Source organism: Ochlerotatus camptorhynchus, unplaced genomic scaffold, assembly GCF_037179485.1.
Source record: "Ochlerotatus camptorhynchus isolate MF236.1 unplaced genomic scaffold, CSIRO-AGI_Acam_v1.1 ptg000077l, whole genome shotgun sequence".
NCBI lineage: Eukaryota > Metazoa > Arthropoda > Insecta > Diptera > Culicidae > Ochlerotatus > Ochlerotatus camptorhynchus.
Genome location: NW_027040567.1, coordinates 5,592,635 through 5,616,163, shown reverse-complemented (window position 1 = coordinate 5,616,163; position 23,529 = coordinate 5,592,635). Strand labels below are relative to the sequence as shown.

Here is a 23,529-nt window from a genome sequence, read left to right as displayed (position 1 = left end):
GGAGGAATAACATCAACTATAAGAGCCGGGTACAAAAATAAATTGGATAATACCAGTAGAAAATTAAGATCGTGTAGCACATGTACATATTTCTCTCTCTCTCTCTCTCCTATCAGACGCTTGGAAGTTTGCTTCTACCGTTGGTGCTGTCGATCAGTTGGCATATGTTGCGTCTTGGTTTACGCGGTGACTGTTCAATGCGTAAGTGGAATAATGAGTCCCTTTTTGAAAAGTTCCGCTATGAGTGATGGATTGAATGGTTTAGACTTGTGATATCAGTAAGCTGATGAGCTACGGTTCCTAAAAAATGAACCGCGGGTCATCAGCTCACTTTAGAGAATCGGGTCTAGAGAACAGCTCGGGAGCGGATCGCCCATCTCTAATCCGAAGTGGATGAAGCTGGAATAGCAAGTAACCACAAAGCAAGCTTTGAGATACGCGGATAGGTTTCACTTTGCTGTCGTCAAAATTTAGCCACATCGAAATCTTCTGCTACAAATTCTTCCATTCGAGACATATCAAGTTCAGACCCTGAAAGACATTATAAGATAAAATATTAAATTTATGTTTCAATTGTTATCCCACAAAAACCCACATGTAAAATGGTACTTCAGATATCGATCAAGCTCATGTACTGGTTTAGTGTTTTCAGTTTAATCGTCGCTTGCTGAATCTATATCCTCGTCAGCAATTTTAGCCTTCTTTGGCAACGGCTGTGGTCGGTCAGAAGCAGCAACTACTGTTTCGTTCTGCAACTCAATGCGATCGATCATAAGACGAACCTGGTCGTAGGAACCCGACCCGTACCTGATCCGAACCCAACATATATTTTTTTAGATACCCGTACCCGACCCGAACCCGAAAATTTTTTTTTTTTTAATACCCGTACCCGATCATCACGACGCACTTGCCACATCATGTCCATTCACCCGTCCTGCCAACTACCAGCATGAGATATCCGTCTACTACCAGAACGTCGGTGGTATCAACTGTGATGTCGACGATTTTCACGTAACTACCTCGGATCTTTGCTACGACATCATTGTTCTCACGGAGACATGGTTGGATTCTCGCATGCTCTCTCGTCAGGTGTTCGGCGACGATTTCGAAGTTAAAGGTGGAGGTGTTTTGGTGGCTGAAAGTTCTAGGTTTAAAGCGAGGTTACTAGAAAATAATGCTTAGAGCAGGTGTGGACGTCGATCAAGCTGGGTGATCGTACTTTGTTTATCTGTGCGGTGTACTTTCCTCCCGACCGTATACGCGAGCGCTCATCGAAACCCATTGTTAATCGATTTTCTCTGTTCTGCATTCCGCCAAAGAAACCCATAAAGTTGTTGTGTTTGGTAATTTCAATCTCCCGGGGTTTTCATGGGAAAAAAAATTCAATTTTTTTTTCGAAAATTTCAGAGAAGCCTAAAGAAGTCCAAAGAGGATAAAAGAACTTAAATAAAATTGGGCGCATCACCGAAGTTCTTAGAAATTCATGGAAGTCCACTGGGAAGTTTTATGCAAGTTAAGAGATCTTTAATGCAATTCCATAAATTTCAGGGAAGTTTTAATAAGAATAGAAGAATTATGTAAAATTAAACAAAGTTCCAAAAACTTCAGGTAGAGGCGTATTGGGCGTCAACCATGAACATTACGACTTTTTCTTTTTCGCGCCCGGTTTCTAAGCAAATTATTTTTGAGAGGAGGCAATTTATTTTTGATATTCAACATTTTTTCAATTCGGGGATTTTAAATTTTAGCTTAGCTCGGGATTTCCATATTTTTCTAATACTGATTTCACTTTGAAATTCGCTTCAAATTATGGAACTATCATAAATCACCTGGAGTTCCTGCTTTTGTAGGAATGTCTTTGGAATACTCATCATATTCTGTTTGGAATCACAATCAGAATTATTTTCAGAATTTTCTTCACTTCCTTAAAAGAGCGTCGCTCACTGGAAGGTGCTACAGTTATTGAATTGTTTATAGAAAAAAAATAAGTTTTCATCCTAATTGAAAAAGGTATTCGAAAGTGAGTGACATTTAAACAGGCTTTTCCCTGAGAGAAATAAAAATAAAAGAATAAATTCTATATTTTTTAAAACTTTAGGCGAATAAACTTAAAAGAGAAGTTAGCGCATTTCTCATTTTTCTATCGGGTGGTTTCTCCTTTGCTTAAGTGCAACGTTACTGCATTTGTCCCATTAATGATGCTAGAGTTGCCAGTCTTCTCAATTTGTTGTCATCGATGTAAGATAAATTGAATGAAATAGCTGTGACAAATAATAAGGTATCTTTAGCAATAATGTTTATATGATTTGAGTCATGCACAATAAATTGATACATAACATGTTGCAGAATCAAATATGACCTGTTCATAACTGGAAATAAAGACTGGAACGCGCAAAAATTGGTCGACAAAAAAAATCAAAATACATATCACAAAAATCTTCCTATTTTTCTTTGGGTAGTTCAATTCATATATTTAAAGAAAAAAATGTTCGTTTATTCTTTTGGTTTGCCAAATCCAAACTGCTGTGCCTTCCTTAACCCCTTCCATTCAATTTTTCACAGTGGTCTCATCGACCTTATTCGCCGCCGAACGCCAGTTAGATTTAAACTGCTGCTCGTTTTCCATGAATATATTAGTTTTTTTTTTTATGTTCCGTTTGACCGTTCGATAGGGCGGAGTTCTGGGCTGTTGGGAGGGTTGTGTTCTTTGGGTACCACAACCACGTTGTTCGCATCTTACCACTGGATTGATTTTTCCCATAGCGGCAGCTCGCCAAGTCTGGCCAGAACAGCACAGGTCTATTATGTTGCTTTAGGAATGGTAGCAGCCGAGACATTTTTTTTCAGGAACTTCGATAGTTTAATGGTTTTGAAAAATTCAGCCACCTTCCCTGCTTGAAATCCGTCTTCGACACAGTCGAACTTTGTGAGCAGATTCGTATACAGCTTTCGGGACCGCTGCTTTGCTGACGTGTTTTGTTTGTAATCTCGGTTCGCCACCTTCACCTTCTTAAACGTCGACAACCCGGTTCTTTTCTTGGCCCTCTGCACAGTAGTATGGGAGACATTGAGCTTGCCAGCGACGTCCTGGATGGAGAGGTTAAGATTCCGCTTATATTTCACCGCCACCTTCTTCGTCGTCGCTGCCACGTCCGGTTTACGATTTCCGCCGCTTCCAGGCTTTCTGGCGGTCGACAAACGCTCCCCGAACACTTTTAAAACGTTTGTCACGGTTGATTTGGCCACATGTGAGAACGTCGGATTCTCTTGCTGTACGAGCAAATTTTGACACGCTGCTCCTCTTGCTTGGACGTCACTTTGAAAACTGGAGAGCAAACGGTGAAAACTCATCATAGGAACCATTGTACATACACTCAACTTTCAAATGCAGCATTTCAGGTTTTTTAATGCACTTTTAACAGAAATACACCAAGATGATGTTGACCAATTTTTGCGCGTTCAAGACTTATGAGTTTAGGGTTGAATGAATGGATGAAATTAAAAAAAAAATCGGGGTGGAAAGTACTACATTTCCAGATGAACTGAGTACTGAAATGATAAGGAAATTATCTCAGCAATCGATATCAAATATAATTTAATAAAACAACTCCACGAAAATATTCACGGTGGCGGAAACACGCAAGAAAAACCAGATTTCCCAGGCTGTTAGTTTGTTGGTCATTATTCTGAACTGGTAAGAGACACCACTCTGAAATGTTCACCAGTGATAGATACGAAATATTGAAGCATGACCAACATCATTACTCTGACAAAAATTTAACTACTTTGACAATGCTTTTTTTCTTGATTTTGCTTGTGATTTTCCTCCATCGTGAAAATTTTCGCGAAACCATTTCTCTGATGATATTCAATATCGATTACTGAGATAATTTAACTATCATTTTACTATTTAACGTTCTTTCTACAATGCTTGGTTGATGAGTTATGGGTTTTCAAAGTAAATTTTTCCGGGAAAATTAACCACCCGGAATTTTTTGAAATTTTTTATCGTGCATATTACCATGAACTCCACCTGTGGACAAAATTAAATTAAATTTCGAGACGCTTCGGCCCAAACCCGTCCGATAGTAAACATAGAACATTGAAGCAGTTCCAAGAACATTTTGAAAACATCGGGAACTTAAGGGAAACTTCAAGAATTTCAGGGCAAACTTGGCGAAAATTGTGGAAACATTAAAAAAGTTCCAAGAGCTTCAAGATGGTTAGTTCCGATAACTCCAGGAAAATTTCAAAATCTTTAGGAAAATCCAGACTTTTTGGTTAGTTTAATAAACCGTAACGGTACGCGCATGTTGCATCCATTAGTCATACGTTGCCGGAAAGTGACAGCCAAATCAATTGTCAAGCTGTATGAGCTGCTGCAACGGATCACCAATGGTTAAAATGTGCGTGAACCTTAAGGATTCCACTGAAGTTCCCATGAAATTAGGGCTTTTTTATTTATTAATCCTTCCTTAATTCTGTCGCTACCTGCTCTACTTGACTGACCATCTCACCCAGCTTGCAACGTGGATGATAGAACAGGGCTTCTAGACTTCAAGAAAATTGTTTATGTCTCATTACTGCAGTATCTTTTTGATCAAGACTGGGCCGATGTGTTTGAATGCATTGATGTTGATGAGATGACTGTGCGTTTTTGTAGCATTATTCAACATTGGTTGGAATCAAATGTTCCTGTCAAAAGACGACCAATTATCCCAGCTTGAAGTACTCCTCTGCTTAGAGTGCTGAAGCGTGAGCATGACGCAGTCCAGAGAAAACTACGTCGACACAGAACAGCTGACACGAAGCGTGACTTCAAGCGTGCCAGTATCGCTTACATTAAAAATAGCAGTGCCTTTTACAAATCACACGTCCTCAGAGACCAGTGGAATTTGCGGCGTAACCCCCGAAATTTTTGGAGCTTTGTCAACAGCAAAAAAAAAATATTCGAGTATACCGTCCAACATGCTACTCGATGGGAAAGAGTCCACTTCTCTTAACGAAGCGTGTGAGATGTTTGCTAAACACTTTGCATCTGCCTTTGATAAAAATATGACAAGTGACGTTGAAGCTGAATCTGCTGCCTCTGATACGCCTAGTGACATAGTGGAACTGAGCGCATTCGAAGTAACTCGGGATGTGGTATTTTCAGCAGCAAGGAGACTGAAAACCTCACTCTCTCCTGGTCCAGATGGAATTCCGGCAGAGGTGTTCTGCCGTTGCTCAGCTGCCTTAGCAGAACCTTTAGCAGCCATATTTAATGCATCCTTGGAGCAAGGAAAATTCCCAATATTGTGGTTTTCAAAGCTGGCAATAAACGGGATATTAAGAACTATCGAGGTATCACCAGTCTTTCGGCAGCATCCAAACAGTTTGAGATCATCTTGAGCGAATTTGTCCTGAATCGCTCAAAGAACTACATTTCAACTGACCAGCATGGATTGATTCCCGGTAGATCGGTAGCTACTAACCTTTTGGATTTCACCAGTACATGCATGGAGGATAAGGCACAAGTCGACGTCATATATACTGATCTGAAAGCCGCATTCGACAAATTCGACCATAAGGTTCTGTTATGCAAGCTTTCCCGACTAGGAGCGTCTGAGCAACTTAGGTCGTGGTTACATTCCTACTTGACTGGACGAACTCTTCGAGTACGACTAGGATCTTGTGTCTCTTCTACGTTTACCAGCACCTCTGGTAACCTGGGTCCACTTTTGTATTCGTTATTCTTCAACGATGTAGCAGCTTTGTTGGGAGTTAAATGCAAGCTCGTTTATGCAAATGATCTTAAGCTTTACGTCATAGTTCACTCGATTGAGGATTCGTCTTCAAGCTCTGCTAGATTTGTTTGTGGATTGGTGCCGTCGCAATAAGCTCATCATCAGCGTTCCAAAGTGTGCAGTGATAACGTTTCACCGCGCTAAGAGTTCAATCCTTTACGACTAAGGCATTGACAATGTAACGCTTCGCAGAGTAGAACGTATGACTGATCTTGGTGCTCTTTTGGACCCAAACCAGACCTTCAATCTTCACTATTCCTCGATCATCTCTAAGGCGAATCGTCAACTGGGATTTATTTTGAATATTGCACGAGATTTCAAAGACCCTCACTGCTTGAAGGCACTATATTGCTCTTTAGTTCGGCCCATACTTGAGAATGCATCTGTGGTCTGGTCTCCATATGAGCTAGTGTGGAATCTCCAAATAGAACGTGTCCAGAAAAGATTTTTGAGGTTGGCTTTGCGCAGCCTGCCGTGGCGCGATCCAATGAATTTACCACCTTATGCAGACCGATGCATGCTATTGGACCTGGATACGTTGGAACACAGAAGAAAAATGCAACAAGCCTTATTTGTAGCGAAACTTTTAAATGACGATGTGGACTGCCCTCAATTAAACTTCCGTGTTCCTCAAAGGATGTTGTGGCAATCATCCTTACTACAACCAAGATTACATCGGACTGCATATGGAAACCATGAGCCAATGTCTGCGATGATTCGGGCATTCTCGGCTGTGGAAGAAGCATTTGAATTCGGAGAAACATCGAACCAATTTCGAAACCGATTGAGAAGATTGTGATTATTTTTGTAATCTGTTTATCTGTTGCTTTTTTTGTGTATTATCTAAGTTTTATTCATTAAGACAACATGAATTACAATTAATAAATAAATAAATAAAACATAGTTGGAGATGCTTAGCTACAAATATCACACTAAAGGTGGTAATTTTTATACAATAGATGAAGAGATGAAAGTATAGAGTTGATAGTTCCGTTAGATTACGGCAATGTGAAAATTGTATATAGAGAGTAGAAAGCGAGCAAAGGTCAATTTTGACGAAGGCACGAATCAGGTTGATCAAAATTGACCTTTGCTCGCTTTCTACTCTCTATATACAATTTTCACACTGCCGTACTCTAACGGAACTATCAACTCTATACTTTCATCTCTTCATCTATCGTATAAAAATCTAAGTCTAATAATAAGTCTGATATTTGTCGTTAAGCATCTCCAACTATGTAAACCGTTAACTTCGCGGATGAAGTATACAAACATGAATAGTTAAAGTACTATTAAGAAGTTAAGTTTAGAGGTTTATGAACTTTAGAGAAATTTCGAGTACTTGGGAAAAATAAGATAACTGAAGAGCAGTTACATTAATATCAAGAAAAACAAAAAAAAAAACGTTGAGAATCTTAGAACAATAAAGGAAAAATAAGTTGAACATTTCGGGCTCAAATTTTCACCACACTTTGGAAAACTATATATATGTTATATGTTTTCAAGGGAATATGATTTGGACAAATATTTTTTTAGATATGACCAATACTATTTAATATTTTTTATTTTTTCTTGATTTCCTGGCACAATATTATTGTTATATTATTTTTCACATGTTCTGGGCAGGATTCTCATTATTTGAAATCATAACTAGCTCATTTATTTACTTCTGTCCATAATTTAATTGTGATCCTAAAAAACGAAAAATACGTTCCTATGAGATACAGCCAAAACGTTGTGCTTTAGAAGTACGATGAAATCGGATAGATTAGCAGGTATATAAAATTTCAGTTGTGGATGACAGCTGCTACTTGACTAATGCCCTTATTAGAGTAATTAATTTATTTTTTAGATACAATCTCACGAGCAAGAATGCTTTTTTTTATTTTAGTTAAATTTTTCATTTTTGAAAACACACTTTCCATTCATGAACGTAATCAGTCTGTTTATTGTAGTTACTATGACAAAAACAAAATAAGAGTACAACTATAAGAATCTACATTAAAAAAAAACTTCATATTGACGTATTAAGATCACGAATAGCTTAATTGGTAGTGGAGCAATCTCTTCTGAAAGTTGAAATATTTAAGAATTTCGAAAATCCAGGGTTGTAGCCCAGAAGGATGTAGGCACTTTAAAGCAAAATAAAAAGGCGTTTGTTCAGAATGCCAATATAAGCGTTTTGGCCAAGTATGACTCAAATCGGTGACATCGACCACAACTTATTAAGTTTCTGTACCGACTTGAGCTGGGATGACCCATACACTATGAACACACCAAATTTATTGTATTTGTGAAATCCGGGTTGTATGGATTATTGACTGTCGGATTGGCGAAGGGATGCTTATCACTCCACATCCAATCGACCCACTAGATTAAACCTCCACTGCCTGTCTCATTCATCATTTACCTTTCAATTTGATCCACAATGAACCCGTCTTCTTCGAAAATAACTTTCCATACTACATCGAATGCAGCAATCACGTGTTCATCCCTCAATTTTGCAAGAAAAAAAAAAGTTTCAATTTCCTCTGTACCTTTATTGTTCAACCTGATTCTCATGACAGCGATCAAAAACCCAGCCTGAACAAACCCATCGAAAATCGATACAATCAATATTCCCAACGCACGATGACTCCACCCTTTTTGGACGGGTTAAACAAAGTTCACTTTTCATTCATCCAGGGCCCCCGGAAAGAAGTGCGCAAAGTTAAGAGGTCAGGTCACGCATTTACGAGGTGGTCGTCCGCATGGGTCGTCGATCTTGGCTTGGCTCTAGATTAAACGATGATGTCCGGAACGAGAACGCGCACCGACAAAGCCGTTTAGGCCAGGGGCGGCCTAAAGTTAGTTATCAAGAAGCTTTATTGATTTATTTTCTCCCGGTTTTCCTTCGCTTGTTTCGGTTGCTGATGGGTTGCTCATCCTTTATCCGCGCGCCGTCGTACTTTAAGAGTTGATTGAACGGTTTCGGATCTCGATAATTGATCAAAGCGTAGCGCGGATCCGGGTAGATGGCCATGGCCTGTGGTCTCCCGGTTCCCGGTGGCTGGTGGTGTGATCTTCTCAAAAAAAAATTCTCGAGAAATAGTTAACGCTAGGCCAACTCTAGCCAAGTGCTTGTTTACGTCCGGCACCATTTGCTGAAATGGAAGAATTATTAATTTGCGCTGAACTGGAGATCAAAGATTCCCGTAAATAAAATCAGATGCATGGGAACAATTGATCGGTGACGTTTGAGCGCGCCCGTTGATTGGCTAACCGATTCCAAGAATTTCAAACAAACAAGCCAGTTACAGTTTCTGTATCTGAACAAAGATCGATCAAAGAGGGACGTGTCATACGTGCCACATGCATGACCGACGACGACAACAACAACGACAAGCTATTGAGTCATACGAGGGAGTGAAGTGAGTTACTTTACATGCGCATGTTTTTCGTCATATGGCTGGCAGCGCGTAATTGAAACCCATCACCTCTCTCGTTGATCGCTTTGATGATCAATCTCCCACGCGAGTCTCCGCTGCCCGACTGGGTGGTGCAACGGAGCCGTATAATCGTGAATCGAATCGTGTGTCCCAACCGCGCGAAATCTAGTTCTTAAGCAAAACAAATTAAAATTAATAGCAGCTCATATTTCTCATGTCATCATTGAATGGACTCACCGTGTCTCACCCCATCTTCCCGATCTTTTTCATCTTTGCAGAACCAACCAATTTTTCCCCGGCAGCAGCAGTAGCACCGTTGACGAGTGCCCACCATCTCAACAGTAACAACAGTAGCAACACCAACGACGACGACGACGACATCGACAACGACCAAGGAGTCGACCAGACTGTCACGATTATGGACCAGCTGAACAATGTGGTGACAACGACGACGACAGCGACCGCCATTGCCAGTACCGTGCACCAGTCGACCGGAGGGGGGATCATCATCAGCAACAGTAGTACGAAAGTAGCGCCACCGGCATTCTCACGGCTGCCACCGGACGGGCATGAGTTTCCACCGAACTTCAGTGAACCCACGCCGAACGGTATGACCGTCACACAGGCCCAGACCATGGCGGCGGCGGCGGTAGCGATCGCGGCCAAAGGAGATAAACATTCCAGGTAGGTTGCCGTCCTTGTTGTTGTACTTAAGTTATCGAAGATGCTAGGGGGAGTTGTCAGCGGTTGGGTTATAAAATTTGATCGATGAATTAATTGAATCACGTAATGGAATAATATACAATAAGTTACAATGAGTAGCAACGGGAAGGATTTAGGTAACCGTTGGTTTTTGTCTGTTTCTTTGTGGCAATATTCAAACTTACACACAAAGATTTTTTTTTTTCACTGAAATTTGTGAAATTTTACCGAAATCTCAACAGCTGAACGTTCGGTGATTTTTTACAGATTTTCTGTGATTTTTCAACGAATGAATAGATGAAATAGATGCGAAGTCATGTTTGAGCAAAACATACCTGCTATTAACAAATTGAACCTAATTTGAGTTGGGAATGCAAAAGCAAATAATAGAAAGATAAATTACGATTACACAACAAATGAGGTAGCCTCAAAGTTGAGATTAGTTCACTCATATTCTTGGAAATGTAGTTAACCTTAAAACTTTCGGAGATTTTGTTTTCTAATATGAGCAACATCTCGATGTACATATGAAATTAGTACACGGAAAAAAAAATTTAGTTGCCATTGGGAATGAACATTACATTTTTCCATTAACAAAACCGATGATATCATTTTGAATTTCACATAACATTCATGTTCTGTCCTATATGATAAATCACTTAAATTTCATTTGACAAATAAGGTTCATGTGATTTTGTGGTGCAATTCCCAATTATGATATCACATGAAAGTTATGTGAAATTCTAATTTTTTTTTCCTTTTGATATGTGATTCATTGTTTGAGTGTATACTTCTAAAATGAGTAGATTTTTCGTCGATTTTTGTTATATTCGAAAAAAATTATGAGGAAAATTTTACTCAGTCTACAAGTAAACTACGTTTTCTAGAGTTTGAGTAATTGAAACTTAAATTTGAGTCGATCTTATATGCCATGTAGTGTGGTAATCCGTTAGTTACTTAGTACTGGTCCTTTTGCACGCCAGCAGCAGGGGAAACAAGCACATCTTAGTGAGAAATTCAACTTTTCCCCATCTAAATATGGAGAAATCGACAGTCAAAAGAACAATTTATAAGCTTATTAATACGATTTTAAACACTTCGTGCTCAAAAAGTGTTCGCCCTTGAAGCACAGCAGTGTGTGGTGCCGAGCCTTGCAGTTGCGACACGAGAACTTTGACGAGCAATCTCGAGCTAGATGTCCTCGCTTGAGACAGTTTCGGCAGAGTGACTGTGCTCGTAGAAACGACTCCCTGCTGGACAGCGACATTTTCAGGAAGTCTGGTCACGTATGTAGTCCATGAACCTCCGTACACGATGGGCACTTAGCGGTATTCCATTGTACGGCGTTTTGGCTGACCTTCGGTGTAAACGACTTCCGTTTGGGTTGCTGCGGCTCGTTTTTGAGTTCTGCCTTCGCTGGTAGAGACTCGAGGATTTGAATTCTCCGTTGTAAGAACTCCTGCAAGTCCTGTAGAGTGTCTTGCTCCTTAGCGGACGTGTGTTCCTCCCAGCCACGTCGAGTGACTGGATCCAGACGAGAACTCAGCAGTTCTACCAGCAGCAAATCCTTATATTTGGCTGGTTCGATGACTTGATCCAATATCTGAATCGCACGGTCGAATCCATCAGCCAATCTGTGAAGATCCGTGACCGATTCCTTGGCGAGTGAAGGTAGTTTGACCAGCGCTTGTACCTGTTTCCTCTTTAGTAGCTTACTGTTGTTGAAACGTTTTAGCAACGACTCCCAAGCTATTTTATAATTGACGCTAGTTATCTTTAGCGGATCTACTAGCACCTTAGCTTCGCCTGCTAAGCAACCTTTCAAATAGTGAAATTTCTCCACATCCGGAATTTCTGCCTTCTCATGGATCAAGGACGTGTAGAAATCCCTGAAACTCAGCCAGTCATCGATGTCTCCGTCGAAAGTCTGCAGCTTGATTTGCGGCAGGCGTACACGGTCCATTGTGCCATGTGTACTAGCGGTGTCTGCACTCCGTGTTGACTGGTTTAATGCTGATTCTTCCTGGAACTTCTTGGCCTTCTCCATCAAGAACGATTTCGCATCGTAGTAGCGATTCTCAAACTCCAATTGCTCATTTTCGACACCTTCTTGCTCTTCGTAGTCCTCATGCGATTCGATTTCCCAAGAAGTCTCACTAATTTGCTCCCACAACAAATCTATACGTTCGAAGCGGACATTGACCTGACTAGCTGTTGTACCCTCTTTATAAAACCTAACGAACTGACTAATGTTGTTTAACGACGCTCGAAGACCCTTGAGTTTTGACTTCAACACCTTCAAGGAGTCGGTTGACCTGGTAATCTTCGTTGACATGGTTGTTGTTGGAGAATCACGGAACGGAAACGAAGAACCAAGAGCCAGTCGTAAGTTGATAGGTACAAGTGATGCGTTGCTCCACGTGAAACGTTGAATGATCCGAGAACCGAAAGGAATCGGCGATGTAGTATGCAAATTGTCTGCTTCGGCTGGACATATACTGTTCAACTCACCTGTGAGAAGAACCAGTGGTGCTACCGAAGCCAGATAGCAGTAAATTTCAAAACTGTACACCTCAAAACGTTTGATCGGGAATCTCGGATTCCAATTCGAGCCAGTGAAGAGCGAAGGAGTGGAAAAGCGAATGTAGTAACCAATATTTGTGCTTCGGCTGAACATATACCGTTCGGCTAACCTGTGCAAACGACAGTTTGTGCCGACAGCCGAATCCAAATTGCCTCAAAATCACGATAACTATCCTTTCGAACCACGAAGTTGTAAAGCCTTATGGTAACAAGTCGGTAGATCGTATCGAAATCCAGTGCAGCGAAGGAGAAATGTACCAATGTAGTATCACAAGAGAGCCTGCTTCGGCAGGACATATACTTATTCTCACCTGGAGAACTACAGATGGCGCTGAACGTCGCGCAGAATGAAATATCAGCAGTCCGAAAACCAAAAAAAACCTCAGGGCTTGCGTCCAAAATAATTTGACTCGAACAGTCCAATTTAGCATCGAAAGGTAGAATTTATTTAGGTGCGGTATCAATCGAATCCAGCTTCAGCTGGGCATATACTATTCAAATGTAGTTACCTGGACACGATGATCGTTGAGCGATGCCCGAGCCTGAAAGCTATCACGTTGTCGCTGTCTCGTCTAGTCAGAGGGAAACACAGCGCCGAAATCGTCATCAATCGTAGTAGAAAACTGCGCCAAAATCGTCATCGATCGTCTAATAAATCACCACCGAATTCCTCCAAGTGGTTACACTCATCGGAAGATGCCCGAAATCGAGTTCTTCGTGAACTGATTCACCACTCCGTTGTTCGTCAATTCAGAAACAATCACACGATAAAGTCGAAATGTGGGTGTTAGTGGGATGTATTTCATGCTTCGGTGGACATATACATGTTCTACATACCTGGCCTGATAGCAGAACAACGCTCAGGTTGTCCTACAATCCCTTTTGATCCGTGATCCGTACAGTTCCAAATCCCCGAGAAATGATCGGTTGTTGTTGCTGTTGTTCCTACAGACGATTCAGTCGAAGGACGATGGCGAATATCCTCACTGTTGCTGCAGGATTAGGTGGTGTCGTTTGGCGGCAATTGATTCTTTCGCTATCTTCGACGATGGCGATTGGATCCCTTTGATACACTTCAAGGATGGCGATTGACACTATTGATGATCTATGCGATGGCGATGGTCTCTTTCAATGCACTTCAAGAATGGCGTGGATCCTTTGTGGGTTGCGAGTAGGCTGTTTGCTGGACGTGCAACGGCGCAAATTGACCGTCGAATTGTCGAAATTCGATCGATCCGTGAGTCCACCGGTAGTAGGGATCCGGTTCGAAGGACCAATTTATGTCGGGGACCGTCCCGACCGTTTGATGGTGACTTCTACTTGCCCGGCGAACGTACCCTTTCGTATCCTTTCCTCGACCAAATCCTTCTGTCATCCGTAGACCTTCCTTCACCGCATACAGAACACTACACCCTTTTTCACAAAATACCGTTTATTTTTCACTAAAGCACAACATTGATTTATTAACAACACTACATTTATTCTTACTAACTAAACATAAATTTCGTACGGGGTTTGCCCCCGGTTGACTACTCGCGACGGTGTACCTTTTAGACTAATTTTAGTTTCCTAATGTTTACATTTCTATTACTTATTCCTACTCCCACACTGTACGAAGACGATCCCTCTCCCTCTCCGTGCAGCTCGTGCGTAGTAGTGAGTGACCGCAGCGAATCGGTTCACTACCACTAGCCACCACACTCAACCGATTGGTAGCACCGTGGAGTACCTAAATCCCAGTCAGTGCGTTTACAATTGGCTGCATCCGCTGTTATTCTAGTTGCTCGCAAACAGATTTTATAAATACAGTTTAAAATAAGATACAGGCCGGACTCGATTATCCGGAGGCTCGATTAACCGGAGGCTCGATTATCCGGGGCTCGATTATCCGGTGAAAATGGCTCGAATATCCGGAGTCATATTTTTTTTACCTATCTTGCAAATTATTTTTCATAAACCGCTTGGAAAACCGATTTTCGATCCGAGGACTCAGTCTGACAAGATCGGGAAATGACTATATTTAAGTGTTTGTGTGCCTTTGTTACAAAATCCGGCGCTAAGGGGTTTTGGATTAACCTTTGACCTGAAAGGAACCAAACATATCATGTGCCACAACAACATACAAAAACTGAATCCCATGATGGTCCATTCACTAATAACGTCACGTTTCAGGGGGGGGGGGAGGGTATGGGAACCGAACAAAATTTTTGAAGATCCGTAAAAAAATGTACCAAAAGGCCTTTAACCCTCCGTTACTCGCGCTGTTGTAATTTGTACAACACACATGATTTTTTCCATTGCCATTTTGGTGCTGTCGATTGGTAACGATCTGAAACCAACGAGTATTCCTCAAAAACTTGTTTTGATCTAAACAAGCTAAACTAAAGATTACAGTAAACACCTAAAAAATGGGGATAATAGGGAAAATGTAAATAGAAACCGCGAAAAATGTGACCATACTACGTGGGATTTGACTTAATTGATTACAACATGGAATATATCAAGATTCTGACAAAATAGAAAGTTACTGTCTCTGACAAAGTTGTTCAGGAGATCATACCCTTGTCGATGGTGGACAGTAGTTCAGAATTTTCTCACTACGTAGCGCTAGTATACATGTGAAATTCTCGCATGTGATATATCTAAAAAGTTAATACCACAGACAAACAGACGTGACTCTTTGAAAAAGTTTTTCTTGAAAACATAGTATCTCAAACAGTGTTCACTCGGCTGTCGAGCAGGCCACTCTCGATGTGTGCTACGCGATCGTCTGTTTTATCGGCAGCAACCATTGTGTGGTCCTCCTCATTGTTCTTCATCATCAGTTTTTTCGGTCGATGCGTCGTCGACTTTGGAAATCAACCGTTTCGTGATGAGTGTGTGAGTGCCACGTTTTGCGTCCATTGCTGCAATGGACGCGCTCTGACCCTCGTTGGCGTACAACAATTTGCCATACAATGAAACTACTAGAAGCGGCTCCAGTTCTGATGGAGGAGGCTTTTTGGATAGCGGAAGATAAAGTGTTTATTGTGTTGTACTTTTTGACTATAGTTTTAAGATGTATTGTATAGTGACCAAGAATCCTCGGCTCTGTAAAGTTAATTCGGTTGAGCCTTATCAAATAAATTAATGAACAAAAAAAAAATAGTATCTCAAAACATATGACCTCAGTAACGACATCTCTCGGGCTTCTCGCGGAAAACAAGCTTGCTCGCTAGCTCGCAAACAATATTCCATAAAAGTTCTATAGAATGTATAGAAACGTCAAAGTGATCCGATGCCAGCGCTGCGGCGAGTAGTTCGCGGAACTGATAAAATTCAAATCAACCGTTAAATGCATGAACGAAGATACACAATGAAGTGTTACGTCTGTTTGTCTGTGTTAATACTGTCTTTCACAAAGTTTTTCAGGAGATCAAAGCCTATTGCTTGGTGCTCAATAGTTCAGAATTTGCTCACTACGCGACGCTAGTATACACGTGAAATTCTCATATAAAATATCTCGAGTTCCCAACCAGACAGAAATATACTGTCTTCGGCATTGTTGTTCAGGAGGTCAAGGTTTTTTTTGCAGGTGGACAGTAGTTCAGAGTTTTCTCACTTTGCGGCGCTACTATACATGTGAAACTCTTGCATATAAAATATCTCGAGATCCTGACCAGATAGAAAGTAAATGTATTCGGCAAAGTTTTTCAGTAAGTCAAGATCTTTTTGTTGGGTGACAAAAGTTTAGAATTTTCTCACTATGCGGTGCTAGTATATACGTGCCGTTCTCCCATGTTCAATAGCTCGAGATCTTGATCAGCTAGAAAGTTGCTGTCTTCGGCAAAGTTGTTTAGCAAGACTTTTTGGCTGGTAAACAGTAGTTAATAATTTTCTCACCACGTGGCGTTAGTATACATGTACACTTCTCGCATGTTATGTCTCGAGATCCTGATCAGATAGAAAGTTGTTCAGGAGGTCAAGGTCTTTTGGCTGGTGGACAGTAGTTCAGAATTTTGTCACTTCATGATGCTAGTATACATGTGAAATTCACGCATATAAAATATCTCACGTTCTTGACCAGATAGAAAGTTACTGTCTTGAACAAAGTTGTTCAGGAGTTTAAAGCCTAGAGTTTATGAGAAAATTCTGAACTATTGTTCACCAGACAAAAGACTTTGACCTCCTGAATAACTTTGTTGTAGACAGTAACTTTCTATCTGGTCAGGATCTCGAAACAAATCACATGCGAGAATTTCACGTGTATTGTAGCACCACGTAGTGTGAAAATTCTGAACTATTGTGCACCAAGCAATAGGCATTGACATCTTGAACCACTTTTTCGAAGACAGTAATTTTCTACCTGTTCAGAATCTCGAGCTTAGCATACGAGAGAATTGTACACGTTTACTAGCGCAATTCGGTGAAAAATTTCTAGGCTACTGTCTACCAGCCAAAAAGTCTTGACCCCCTGAACAAGTTTGCCGAAAACAGAAACTTTCTATCTGCTCAGGATCTCGAGCTATTGTATATGCGAGAATTGCATGTGCATTCTAGCACAGAGTAGGGAGAAAATTCTGAACAACTGTCCACCAACGAAAAGATCTTGACTTCCTGAAAAACTTTGCCATAGACATTCTTTATTTCGTCAGGATCTAGTGATGTATCACATGCGCGAACTTAACATGTATACGAGCACTACCTAGTGAGAAGATTTTGAACTACAGTTAATCAGAAAGAAAGCTATGATCTCCTGATCAGCTTTGCCTAAGAAAGTAACTTTCTATCTGGTCAGGATCTCGAGATATTTTATATGAGAATTTCACGTTTATACTAGCGCCGTGTAGTGAGAAAATTCTGAACTACTGTCCACGAGCCAAAACTACTTGACACCCTGAACAAGTTTGCCGAAGACAGTAACTTCTATCTGCTCAGGATCTCGAGCTATTGTATATGCGAAAATTGTATGTATATACTAGCGCCACGTAGTGAGAATTTTCTGAACTACTCTACCAACGAAAAGATCTGGACTTCATGAAAAACTTTGCCGAAGACAGTAACTTTTTATATGGTAAGGATCTAGAAATATTTTATATATGCGAGCATTTTACATGTATACTAGTGCCGCAAAGCGAGAAAACGCTGAACTACTGTCCACCAACGAAAAGGCCTTGACCTTCTGAACAACTTTGTCGACGACAGTAATTTTCTATCTGGTCATGATCTCGAGATATATCACATGCGATAATTTCACATGTATTCTAGCGCTACGTAGTGAGAAAATTCTGAACTACTCTCCACCAGCGAAAAGATTATGATCTCTAGAACAACTTTGCCGAAGACAGTAATTTCCTATCTGGTCAGGATCTCGAGATTTTAATGTGCCTCATGATAGGTTATTATCCAAGTTCGATTCTGGTCACTTTCCTGGGGCTCCTGGAACTTGTCCGGAAGTGGCCAATATGGTCCAAGGTACATAATTTTTTTCCACCATTGATCTTGATATCAAATTTTGATTTAATTTGATGTGTCGCTTAATGGGTTTTGTTCCTTTCAAGTCAAATTTAGCCTCATGGCCCATAAACGCCGGAACTTGTTCCGGCCATATCTACACAACCAGCGATCCGATTCCATAATTCATCAATAGCGTTAAATAGAACCACTAAAAACATTAAATGAGACCACATAAGACCAAAAAATATTTTTTTTTTGTTCATGGCTCGATTATCCGGAGGGTTTGATTATCCGGAGTGAATTTTTTTTCAAGACTCCGGATAATCGAGTCCGCCCTGTATATCAAGCAACATATTCATTACAGTTTGCAAAATAATAATACACACCTGGGGGAGAAAAACTTGGCAATTTAACACGCCATCCCCTCGCCGAAAATACTCATATTGTAGGGTATTTGACAGTTTTTCTTGAACCGATGGCAACCATCTTGGATTCCAAAATTACGTCTGGCATCGATTTCCAAACTCTAAACGTCATCCACTTTCCGAGAATACCCATATTGTAGGGTATTTGACAGTTTTTATTGAACCGATGGCCGCCATCTTGGATTCCAAAATGACGTCTGGCATCAATTTCTAGCCTCTACACGTCATTCCCTTTCCGAAAATACCCATATTGTACGGTATTTGACAGTTTTTCTTGAATCGATGACCGCCATCTTGGATTTTAAAATGACGTCCGAAATCGATTTACAGCCTCTCTACACGTCATCCCTATCCCGTTTCGTGTTCTCACATTGCACAGCAACATCTTATATGGACAAGCTTTTCCAGAAATAACATATTAAGGAAGTTCATCTGCACACTAGCGTCGCGTAGTGAGAGAGTTCTTAAATAATATGACCACCATCCGAAAGAACTTGGTCACCTGAACAACTTTGCTGAAGACAGCAACGTTCTATATGGCCTGGTTCTCGAGATACAGTTTATATAGGAAGTTCACATGCACACTAGCGCTGCGTAGTGAGAGAGTTCTGAACTAATCTACCCACCATCCGAAAGGACTTGGTCACTTGAACAACTTTGCTCAAGATAGTAGCCTTTTTTTAGTTTAAATGATCTTTATTTTTGTTTAACTTGGACGATTACCATATAAATTTTTTACTAAGTGATTTAATGATTTCTTCATCTTTAGGTATGGGCAAAATTCAAAATTTGTTTTACAGAATTAGTCCTAGACTTAGTACACGGTCGACCACCTTGGTGGGATTGGTTTGTTTTGTTTTTAGAATTTGAAGAGAAACTACTTAATACTACTATTTACAGCTTAAAACTAACCTACTCTACTATATACACTTAACCTACTATGTACAAATTGCTTATTAAAGCATGTTCAGAAAGATTGCATTTTTGGATAAATTTGGTTGTCATATCCTCAATTTTGGAATCTACTTTGGGAATTTCTGCCTCTTGATGGAGGTCTGCTATTCTTGTGTCGAATGGACGATCTAGGATCATCCTCAACACTCTATTCTGTGCAACCTGGATTTTGTTCCTGTGGGTCTGAGCGCACGATTCCCACACCGGGGCGGCATAGAAGATCGCGGGGGCTATGATCTGTTTGTAAACAGCCAGTTTGTTTTGCCTTGAGAGGCGGGATCTGCGGCAAATGAGCGGATACAAACACCTAACCAAGGCGGAGCACTTAACTAGGGTTTTCTCTATGTGCGAGCGGAACAGGAGCTTCTCATCGAACAACATCCCGAGATAAGTAACATCAGTGGACCACTCGACCCTTGTACCATCCATTATTACGGTACAGGAGGGAGACGGTTTAAGTTTTAATGATTGTCTGTGAAGGAACATGATCGCTTGGGTTTTCGAGGCGTTGATTTTGATTTTCCACGTGGTGGCATAATCAGTAAAGGTGTCAAGGCGTTGGAGCTTGTTCGTAATTTCACGAGGCATCCTACCCTTGACAGCTATCGCGGTGTCATCTGCAAACAGAAAGAACACGCAACCGTCTCCTAGAGGAGGGATGTCCGACGTGTAGATGCTGTAAAGCAGTGGTCCCAGCAGACTCCCTTGCGGAACACCTGCTGGGATCGGAAATTGTCCCGAAAGGGAACTATTCAACGACACCCTGAACGACCTTTGCTGGAGATAGTTACGGGTGATTTTCACAAGGTATGGTGGAAAGTTAGAGTTACAAAGCTTGTATATAAGTCCGTCGTGCCAGACATTGTCAAACGCCTTTTCGACGTCTAACAAGGCCATGGCTGTGGACTTGGATACAGCTTTGTTACTTCGGATGTTATTCATCACCCGCACTAGCTGATGATTGGTGGAATGCCCCTTGCGGAACCCGAACTGTTCCGGAAGAAGAATGTCATGTTCCTCCACAAACTTGTTTAGTCGGCTGAGGATCAATTTTTCGAACAGCTTGCTCAGCGCTGAGAGCAGGCTAATCGGTCTGTAGCTTGACGGTAGTGAAGGGTCTTTCCCAGGTTTGCGGATCGGGATGATTTTTGCCACCTTCCAGATGCTTGGAAAGTAGTGCAGCTCCAAGCATCTGTTGAAGGTGGCAGCTAGCAGCGAGTACACCCTCGGGCTGAGATTTTTCAACGCTAGGTTGAATATTCCGTCAAACCCGGGAGCCTTCATGTTCTTACTGTATTTCAGCGCTGAGCAAATTTGTTCCTCTGTAATCCGTTCTTCTGGAGGGACGGCACAAGGGGAGGCATCTAACGTCAGGACGCACTGCGCAACCTGGTTCTCGAGTGGACTTGGGATTTTAGAGCCAAGCAAATGCGACTGGGCAATGTGCTCCCCAATCGCATTGGCCTTCTCTTCGTTGGTGATAAGCCGTTCGTCATTGACTCTAAGTAGTGGAATGGGCTTGGGGTGAGACTTCAGCACCTTGGCAACCTTCCAGAATGGTCTGGAACGGTCGTCCAGGTTCTGAACGAGCCGCCCGAAACTCTCGTTCCGGATTGAGACCATTCTGGAAGCGATCTGCCGATTCAGATCGACCATTTCGTATTTACGCTGCAGATCCCCAGTCCGCTGAAACTGGCGTCTACGAACATTTCTGAGCCGAATCAAGAGTTTGGTGTGGGAATCAATTGCTTGAAACTTACCCCTCACAGGAACTCGTCGAACGCACTCTTCGTCAGCCACGGATATGGCTTGATGGAGACCCTCCAAGGCCCGGTCGATGTCATCCACTGTGTCGAGCGGTGGGTTGTCGTCGATGTGGCGGTCGACCACGCGTCGAAACTGAACCCAGTTGACTCGATGGTAGTCCTTCCGCTGGCACGGTGCAGGGGCCACGTTGTAGCCCAGCTCGGTCAGCACCGGTTGGTGGTCCGAACTCAGGTCGTTGACGGCAACCGGCTTGGCTAATCTGGTGTAGATAGTAGCCTTCTATATGGCCAGCATTTTAAGATACAGCTTATATAGGAAGCTCATGTGCACAGTAGCGCTGCGTAGTGAGAGAGTTCTGAACTAATATGGCGACCATCCGAAAGGACTTGGTCACTTGAACAACTTTGCTCAAGACAGTAACTTTCTATATGCCAGGATCACGAAATATTCTATGTTGGACCTAAGATCCATAATTATAACGCCCGTCATAGGTAACACAAAAGTGAAGCGCCTCTAGCGGCGTAGTTACCAATTAAACCTGGCTTGTTGGTCTATCCCAGTACAGCAACTTTGTCCAAGACAGTATAGCTTTATATATTGAAACAAATGAGATAATCCACCTATTAGTGAAAATCCCATAAGCTGTGGGAATCCTTATTCGCGGATAGCCCGGCAATAAGGATCCGGCAATAAGGGATACCGGCAATAAGGAATCCGGTAATAAGGATTCCTGACTGTATACATGTAGCCCCTTAATAAAGCGCTTTTCCGGAGATAGCGACCATAGTTCATCCCCGTTTTTGGCAAGACGGTAACCTCGCTGAACCTCAACATTTGCTTTTACAGCGGAAATATGAAGCTTTTCGAAGGCCACTAGATCCAAGTTCATTTGGCTGATTTAGTAATAAAACCTAAACATTGGATAGTGATGATTGATCTACAATTTTTATTGAATCGTTGAATTAAAAAAAAATGTGTTCCTGGAAAAATAATATGATTATTGCAGAAAAAATATTCAAGATTCTGAGACTTCAAGTTTTCCAGATTCCAAGACATGGATGTAATGTCAACCTAAATGTCTTTAATTTGGGGCCATACATAAATTCTGCAATCAACTGATTTTTTTATAGCGACCAAAAATATCCAGAAGTACCGTCCCAATGACGCGTTCATCTAGATACAATTGATAAATTGCAGATTTTTAGCGATGGGCTAAATCTTAGATCCATAAGCCAACATTATAGCCATTTCCCCAACGTACAGGGTGCGTGACGAATTTTTGCAGTAAATTTCAAATAGTAATTTCTCATGCTTGTGCATCATGATTTAGATATATTTGGCAGCACTGGATAGCTTATACTGTTAGGTGTAAGATTTAAACAAACAATGTTGAGTAAACGTAAAGATGTCGAAACAAGAGAGCAATCTGTCAGCCGTTGTCACTTTGTTGCGCGCCGGAGTATGCATGAAAGAAATAATTCGGTCGGTAAATGTGTCTGAAAGAACAGTGTATAATATTAAAAAAGGCTTGGGAAAGTGATAAGACGGAGCACCTGCTCATACTGGCTTACGGAAAATATTTCGTAAATTTGGCCCCCAAGCAGTCCCGATATCAATCCGTTGGATTATTTTGTATAGGGCGTCGTCCAACGGCATACCAATAGAACCCCTCACACCACACTTAAGTCGCTAAAAGCTAAAATCAAGGCAGTGATGACATCTATGGATCGAAACATTTTAAAACGTGCATACTGCAGTTTCCGGAAGCGTCTAACTACAGTCGTCGAAAGGGAAGGCAATTTTTTTGAATAAATTTACTTACAACTTCCATATGTTGCGAAAGAAAATAAATCGCACAAAATTCATTGCTAGAATAACTAACTGGTGTATTTTTTCTCAAATATGCCATTTACTGCAAAAATTCGTCACGCACCCTGTAGTGTTGGATTTCATAAAGAGTCACAAATTGCTGAGATATCGTTTAACATCTAATACTGCTTCTTGATTCTTAATTCGTCCTAAGAGTTTCAATTCCGTCCTAACGCATTGAAACGCTATTAGATTTTCTTCGTCCTACGGATAAACGGAGGAAAAGGGGATTCGCTAGGAACGCTTCTTTTGTTTTGAGAACAATGAGCGTAAATATTCATACAATGCGCTCTAATAGGATTTATGTTGCAGCTAATGAACTAATTCGGAACAAACCTATTATTGATTTGGGCACGGTTAAATCATTGATATTATTGATCTTTTCTGATCGATAGAACGGAAATGGGTGATTACGATGAAGTAGCGTTCTACCCTATGTTCTTAGAATTGATTTTTTGTTTAAGAGTTTGAAACTGAGCAGATCCAGACCAAATGACGAAAAAATAAACATTTTTTTTTATTTTGCCTCTCAGAATTCCATGAAATTTCGCATAATTGTTCGCTAGGGGAAATGAGCCA

General features: G+C 41.2%; 1 protein-coding gene across 1 annotated transcript in view; it reads left to right on the top strand.

The window, feature by feature from the left end:
- bbg (big bang) overlaps positions 1–23,529 on the top strand; it is a 203,297-nt gene that overhangs the window by 166,269 nt on the left and 13,499 nt on the right. The window contains exon 3 of the mRNA XM_065217503.1: positions 9,493–9,898. Coding sequence (XP_065073575.1) covers positions 9,493–9,898 — 406 coding nt within the window. The remainder of the gene's footprint in view (positions 1–9,492; positions 9,899–23,529) is intronic.